We start from the raw sequence: 8,550 nt of genomic DNA on the forward strand, positions 1-8,550 counted from the left end.
ATATATATATACATATTTGAAATTTATAGAAAAACAAAAGACGAAGACAGGTGTCTGAACAACAAGCTGGTGTATATTAGTTTGACGCTCGCGAAAGTGAGAAAGTCTTTTACGTTTCGAGCCTACGCTCTTCAACAGAAAGCAATAAGAGAAAATAAACACAGAGAGAATGAAAAATCTTGTGGATTTAGAGGTCAAGTATATATATAAACAATGTATAAAACATTGGATGGTCATGGTTAGAATGCTTTGATAGTATTCTCAGTCATGGTTGAGATGAGATTAAACAACAACATTGCCGTATTTAGTTACCTTCTTTTACTTTCTAAGTACAAATTCCAAAAAGATTAGTCTTTCATTATACTATTGGAATTATAATCAATACCAATACGGTAAAGAATGGTTCATGGATGGAAATTTCCCTTTTTTCCCAGTTTTTTTCCATTCTGAGTTCAAATCCCATCGATTTCGATTTTTCATTTCATTCTTTCACTCTTTTAGGGACGATGAAATAAGCCAGGTACAGAAGTGGATATAATTGACTGTTTTCTTTCCCAAAATTTCTTGTGTTGCGCCTCTATAAGAAATGTTTGCAATGAATACCAATCAATTAATATCTTAGTAAATCACAAGGATTTAATTTATCTCGGTAACTATCTCTCCAATTTTAAGCGGATCATAGTGAAATATTCCCCTGGCTAAGACGCTGATATGTTACAGAAACAAACGAATTCATCATTGTAAAGCGAACAAGTTATTGTCAAATCAGTGGAGACCTCTAACTAATCCGCCGTACCTGTTTACAGCTCAGTAGACTGACTGAGTAATGTAAGACTTGACTTCTTTGGTCAGAAACATAACATGGTACCGAAAACATGATACATATAATCGATTACTCAGTTGATTGTCAGTTAACTATTTTATCCCTTGCTAAAATATTGGGCCATTTTCCCACGTTAGAAAATCAATGTTCTCATTTATGAAGACAGTACATCTTTATAATTCGACTGGTTAACAACTCTCATACGGTACCTTTTAACTTGTGTAGACAATTTAATTGCTTTATTTAATTGCAAACAACATAGAGGTTTTTCAATTATTTAAGGACAATTTTATTTCCAATTAGTTATACTATTCCATCCCATCAAATGATTATAACTTGTGAGCAATTTACCATTACTTATATTCTGTTGTTTATCTACTTTCTTTGTTGCTTCATTTGTCAACGCTAAAGTATTGAAGTTTTCAAAAATGAATAATATTAGAATTATGCTTACGGCCTTGCATGTTAAATATTGTTTATTACATAGTTGGAAGTTTATACTGGTTTAGCTTCGAGCTCTATTATGTTCTAACAAATTAATAATGTGAAATCATTTAAAATCTGTATATTTGCGAAAAGTACTAAAGAGTAAAGCATAAACATCAACCAAAAGAACAGATATCTTTGCATTAGCGATAACCTTGTAGATAGTTAACAGGGGGATGCTGTTTCATTTGCAGGTTGAAACTAGAACCATATGATAAAATACACACGTTTGGGGTGGGGATGCGTGTCGCAATGTGAGAGTTATAAAATATATCAAAATACAAGAAGAGAAGAGCATTGTAGTTTGCTTGAAGCATTGTGAAACAGAAGTAAAATATCAAATAATGAAAACGTAGAGCTCCTATCCTTCTTTGCATTATAAGAAGCTCTCCATCTTCGTTATTTGTTATATTAAGATATATTTGACATAGTTCAAACCTTCTCTGATACAGAACTCAATATGTTTAGTAAAGTGGAAAGCTATATATTATATCAAATGTCGACAGTCCATTCTGAGTTTCGCTCGAAGCTGGGCTGTTCGTGATTGTTGCAAACAGCTCGGCTTGAGACGAAACTAAGAGTAGACAATCAACTATTAGTATAATATGTACTCATATGAATGTACACATATATCTGTGGGGAGTGTGCATGCGTGTATGTAGCTAAAATAATTATTGTAGCGATAAAATGTGTTGACTGGTGTACGTTTTTAGGTAATTGCATTGTGGGAGAATATTGATGCCACTTGAAATACATGTGTTATTATGTTAGTTTAAGTTTAGTTTCGTTGTATACTCTTTATTATTGCTGGCGTTGGATTATTGCCTTGCAAATGATTCACTGTTCGCTGAATTCAAATGCCGTTAGCTAAACTTTACCGTCTATATTTTCATGGTTGAGATATAAAATACCAGTCCTGTGTAGAGTATGTTTCTTTCTTTCCTTTTACTGCTTGTCTCTCTCTTTCATCATTAGACATCAGACCCGAAGAAGGATGAGCTCTATTAAGTCTAAAATCTCTGGTGAACACGTAGGGGTACTGTCGTAACATAAAGCACGCCTTCGACATACTTTAAATTACAACAGCGCCCCTACGACTTCACCAGAAGTAGAGATTCCAAAACAAGGTATGTGTTTGTGTGCGCGCACGTGCATGTGTGTACACGTTGTGTATGTGTGTGTGTGTGTGTGTGTGTGTGTGTGTGTGTGATGTGTGTGTGTGGTGTGTGTGTGTGGCGTGTGTGTGTATGCGTGCGTGTGTTTACAAATGCACAGAAACAGTATATTAGTTGTTAAGTTGTAAATATATTGACATTTAGATTCACTGTGCAAATAAATCTGAGAAATCACTTCTTTCGAATATAACGGAACGATGGAACAAAGTACCTCATAGCAACAGCAAACGCCAAATTCAAGCAACATTACTTTAATCATATTTCGTCCTTCGAACATGCTGAAAGGAAACACGCAACAACTTTGTCAAACTACATCCGGTACTTAATAGAAAGCAGTATTAATTTTGATATTAAATATAGTATTCTAAAGCATAATTTATGTACAGTCAAAAATAGTCTATTTTAAAAAAGCAGTAAAAAAAAAAAACTTCGGAAATGATATAATTAGAAGGTTAGAATTTTTCACAAAATATTGTAATTTGAAAATATTACTGCTTAAATTCAGAAAATTTATACCACTACCGGATTAAACAGGCAAATATCAAACCAACAAATACACTCTATTTACTTGTTGACGTTGTCACTTCATTCTGCAAATTTACACCGCCACCACATTTATCTATGAGACTAACCCACTTTACTTACTAACTGTTTATTCTATGTTTACTTTTCTCATTCCTTGATCTGATATATTATATATTAAACAAGTGATATTTGATTATTGTCTGTACGTTAATCTGACTAACAATGCGTAACATATATAAACAATAATTCCAAGTATTATAGTCGATCACATATAGAATATAATGGATCAGGTTTGAATAGTAATTATGCTATTGACGATGAAAGGAGAAAAGGCAATGTTAACTTCACCGGGATTCGAACTCAGTACGCCATACTACTGTCCACTACTTTGTGTGAAATAATATTATTAGAATTCTCGTCATAACCTAAACTAAGCATGATTATTCCACGCATGCTATTTCCACATAGTGTTTTTTTTTTGTTTTTTTTTTAAATGCAGTTAAGCTTCCTAATGTAAAAATCAGAATGTTACCCTTAAGGAAAATTAAAAAGAACAGTGTAGAAATTCCGAAGTAGTTTTGAGGAATAAAGATTTTCATTAAATTTTCATTAATAACCGACATCTAATTTGATTAAACTAATATAGTTACGAAATCTCAAACTGTTGCTCGTTCTCATCACCAACTGGTAAATCTGTCACTACGTCCAACAACGAAAGAGATTAACTGGGGTTAAATTTCACTCAATTCAAATCACACCCTAACATCTGCAAAATATAGGATACATAGGTTACTTTGTATAGTGGTGTCGATTTTCCTATCTTATTTGTTGGGTTTGGAGAAAAGGGTAGTACCCAAGACTTTTGCAGGATCTCCGAGTTTAGTGAGCATGGTGTTGTTAATATTCCGTTTTAACTGTTGACACTCGCAGGAAGATATGAATCTTCTGGTGAAACACGCTTGAGAAATGATGTTCTGTCGAGGAAGGACTGAGGTTAGTGGTTATTGTTGGTCTAAGAGTGGATGTAACGATGGTGGCGAAAGGCAGAGAGCCGAGTCGATCGATGGCGCAGGAATGGAGAAGGTACGAAATAGTTTCATGCTATTATGATACTTGAACAAGCATATTTATAAAATTCGCTGTGTATTTTAAAGCAATCTTTCAAGCCCTGTTTATGTGTTAGATATTATTTTTGAAAACAAGGACGCTGGACAGTAATAAAATAAGAAAAAATGAGGAGAAAACATGATGAAGTTTGGTGCAAAAAATGGAACGAGAAAAATGAAACGAAATCAAGAACTACGATCCTCATCCTCCCTGATTGCAGAAAGCTCATTAAATACAACTGGTTTACAATAAAATTACAAAAAATATAAATCAAGAACCATCCCCCACATACGTGATGTAATTCATGCTTTCATAAATTCATATATATGTGAGTCTGTGTATATGTGTGCATCTGCGTGTCTATGTAAACATATGTATACAAGTGTGTGCATGTGTGTGTGTGTGTGTGTGTGTGTGTGTGTGTGTGTGTGTGTGCATGTGTGTGTGTGCGTTTGTATATACATACATACGCGCACACGCACACACACCTACACACCCGCTTACACATGTATATTATACGGTTTCTGAAGTAAATTTTTAAAAATTTAATGTGATTTCTTTTCTATTTCTTTATAGGTGCCCTTTGTGAAAGATGTCAGATTCCTCAGCTCATGTTTAAAATCATATTTTGGCTTGGATATTGTAACTCTACTATGAATCCGATTATATATGCTTGTTCGAGCAAGGAATTTAAAAGGGCTTTTAAAAGAATTCTTCATTGTCAGTTTCGAAGACAACCTCGACAATTTCTAAGTGGAAAAGGTATTGCTGCCTTGACAATAGAGCTTCATAAGAAACAATCAGACCCCCGAGTCGCACAATGCTTCCCTCATAAATCTAATTATAAAAATAGAACTTTACAAAACAAACCTGACAATGCAATAAAATTTACTGGTTCGAGAAAAATAAAACCTCTATTTCGACTTCATTTGAATCGGGAGTTACCACTTAGCTCCCTCTGTCCAGATTCACCACTTCCATCACTGAGACTCCTGCAAGAAAAACAGAGAACTAAAATGGTAAAATAGACTGGAATTACTTTGATGCCTGCCGCCAAATCCTATTGATTTTGATATACAAAGATGTCAATTGACATGGAAAATAAGAGATACACAAGTAGAGACTTTACTGCCAATGTACAATTATAATTTCGAGAAAAGCTCACATACTGTTTTGGTAATGAAAACAGTAAATCAAATGGAAAATAACAGACAGGAAGAGACTTTGAAATGCACAGGCTCGATTTTGTTTTTATTCTTTTTTTTTCTTTTTTTTGTCCCGCAAAGATAGTATATTTGATATTTTAGAGAAAACAAAACTATATTTGAGTTCTTCGATCAAGATATATACAAAGAAAAACCTTCGTGTTGTTTCGTTAAACAAATATGAACGAACCGATTGCAAAGAAATTGCTCTGTCTTTGTCTTAATAATTATTCAAACAAAATTCAGATCCTGAATAAAATAACAAAGACGCTGTTTGTATTGATATTAAACAAAGAGATTTCGATCAATAGAACTGAAATATATGATTTTGACAATAAAATAACTATGGTGATTCATTAATATGCACAAAAGTGATTGGCATCCAATTAAAGAGTTCTGTCCAAGTAAGAAATTATACTGCAATCCAGTTGTGTACTGTTTTATTTCGGAGATCTGAAATTTTCAGTGTATGCAATATCGAACTAAAAATACAGATATGTAAAAAGAAAATAATTCTCTCTTTCTCTCTGTTCCTGTATTTCTTGTGTAGCATGTATTAATCACTCTAGTTACATTATCTTCACTGTTTTTATCCAACCCAAGTTTCATTTTGCTCGGTGTATTCGTTGTACGCCTTCGGGTGATATACATTTTACATATAAAGATAACTCCATTACACACACACAAACACACACACACACACACACACATATATATATATATATATATATATATATATATGTACGTTGAAGTGTGTGTGTGTGTGTGTGTGTGTGTGTGTGTGTGTGTGTGTGTGTGTGTAGAAAATCGGTGTCTTTACAATGCAGCACTCAATCGGAATTTCTGGTTACCTACACTCTCATACTGGAACTTTGAGAGAAATTAAACTTGCGCTGGTACAGAAACTCCAAGTATATCACTGCTAGAAGCAGTGTGTAAGTGTTACAAAGAATATAAAATAATGCAAGAAAACAAAAAATGAATATAGCACAATTTTATTTTTAGTTACACTTGTTACTGTACCACTCCGCTTCTAACCCCATTGCACGTAAATAATTCCATATGAAAAGTTGCGCCATAAGTGCAGTGGATTACATCGGAGTGGCACTTCAACAGACTAGCATCAAGTCGTGTCTTTTTACATTATACCAGACGCAATTGTGACTAATAATAAAGTTGTGTTACATTCATTCTTCCCCTTGTCTTCTTAATTATAATACACACGTGCACACTCACACATATATATATATATCTATCTCTCTATCTCTGCATGTGTATGTGTATATATATATATATATATATATATATATATACAGAGATAGGGAGAGTTTGAATGGATAAATTGGAGAAAAAGTATTAAATATATTTAACAGAGTTGTTTTGGTCTATAACAGATGAATCCCAACGGCACTTTTCGAAATTTGTCACTGCGAATGATCCTACAGCCAACATCATAGGAAAGCATCATCTAAGAGTAAATATACTCTAATACATGTATACACTCATTGACGACTCTCTCTCTCTCTCTCTCTCTCTCTCTCTTCTCTTTCTTTCTTTCTTCCTTTCTTCCTTTCTTTCTTTCTTTCTGTGGGTGTGTATATATAAGACAAGGTAGAAAATACTAAAGTAATTTTATCATGAAGTACATTTTGTAAAGGTTAGTACCGGTTTCAGTCTTTTCGACTTTTTCAACTAAGAGTGAAATAAGAAAAATAATTAAATTGAAGAAAAATTAAATTAAACGTTTTGTAAATATTTCCATAGTCTTCAAATAGGACACTTTCCTTTTTTCTGTCTCTCTCTTTCTCTTTTCCTTTATGAAGGTTCGGTAGGTTGTAGCACATCTGAAGGAATAGCGTTTATGGGTGCAGAGAAATGTTAGTTCTGAAGTTTGGTGGTTTAAGCAGCAGCAGCTGAGGAAGGTGAAGAAGAAGAAGAAGAAGAAGAAGAAGAAGAAGAAGAAGAAGAAGAAGAACAACAACAACAACAACAACAACAACAACAACAACAACAACAACAACGACGACGACGACGACGACGACGACGACGACGACGACGACGACGACGAGGAGGAGGAGAAAAAAGAGGAAATAGAAGAAGAAAGAAAAGAAAAAGACGGGAGTGGTATGATACAGTAGTAGACTGTTCGGGAAATCTTTAACGGTCAAGTCAAAGTGACCTAAAAGTGACCTGTTGTGGTTGTAGCAGTATTGGTAGGACCTGTTCAAAATAAATTCATGGGTGGCGACTGTTCTTAATATATCTATCGTTTTTAATATTTGCGTAGGTATTATTCGAAGATCCTTGTAGTAGTGTCATCTCAGTCGCTACCCATGAATTTATTTAGAACAGTCCCTACAACAACTGCTACAACCACAACAGGTCACTTTTAAGTCACTTTGACTTGACCGTTAAAGAAGATTTCCCGAACAGTCTACTACTGCGTCATACCACTCCAATCTTTTTCTTTTCTTTCTTCTTCTTCCTCTTTTTTTCCTCCTCCTCCTCCTCCTCCTCCTCCTTCTTCTCCTCATCCTCCTCCTTCTTGTCCTCCTTCTCTTTCTCCTTCACATCTCCTTCCACGGCTGCTGCTGCTGCTGCTGCTGCTTAAACCACCAAACTTCAGAACTAACATTTCTCTGCACCCATAAATACTATTCCTTCAGATCTGCTACTACCTACCGAGACTTCATAAATGAAAAGAGAGAGAGAGAGATAGACAGAGAGAGAGCTAGACACAGAGAGAGAGAGACAGAGAGAGAGATAGACACAGAGAGAGATAGACACAGAGAGAGAGAGACACAGGGAAAGATAGACACAGAGAGAGATAGACACAGAGAGAGAGATAGACAGAGAGAGAGACAGAGAGAGGAAAGGAAAGTGTCCTACCTGTTTGAAGTCTATGGGAATATTTACAAAACATTTAATTTAATTTTTTCTTCGATTTAATTATTTTTCTTGCTTTAGTCTAAGTTGGAAAAATCTGAAACTGGTACTAACCTTTACAAAATGTACTTCATGATAAAATTATTTTAGCATTTTCTACCTTGTCTTATCTTCCTTTTACATATCAACTCGTATGTTACTTTTGAACCTTCTACATTATATATATAAATATGTATATATACACACACACATAGACACAAACACAGATACATATATATATATAAAGAGAGAGAGAGAGAGATGTAGATAAATATATCTATGTATGTACAAAAGCGCTGGCATA

General features: G+C 34.3%; 1 protein-coding gene across 1 annotated transcript in view; it reads left to right on the forward strand.

The window, feature by feature from the left end:
- The window catches only part of LOC106874449 (alpha-1A adrenergic receptor), a 232,052-nt gene extending 226,308 nt beyond the window's left edge, over positions 1–5,744 (forward strand). The window contains exon 3 of the mRNA XM_014922188.2: positions 4,693–5,744. Within this exon, the coding sequence (XP_014777674.1) occupies positions 4,693–5,144 (452 nt within the window). The 3' untranslated portion in view covers positions 5,145–5,744. The remainder of the gene's footprint in view (positions 1–4,692) is intronic.
- The last annotated feature ends 2,806 nt before the right edge of the window (positions 5,745–8,550 follow it).

The sequence above is a fragment of the Octopus bimaculoides genome, chromosome 2, assembly GCF_001194135.2.
Source record: "Octopus bimaculoides isolate UCB-OBI-ISO-001 chromosome 2, ASM119413v2, whole genome shotgun sequence".
Taxonomy (NCBI): Eukaryota; Metazoa; Mollusca; class Cephalopoda; order Octopoda; family Octopodidae; genus Octopus; species Octopus bimaculoides.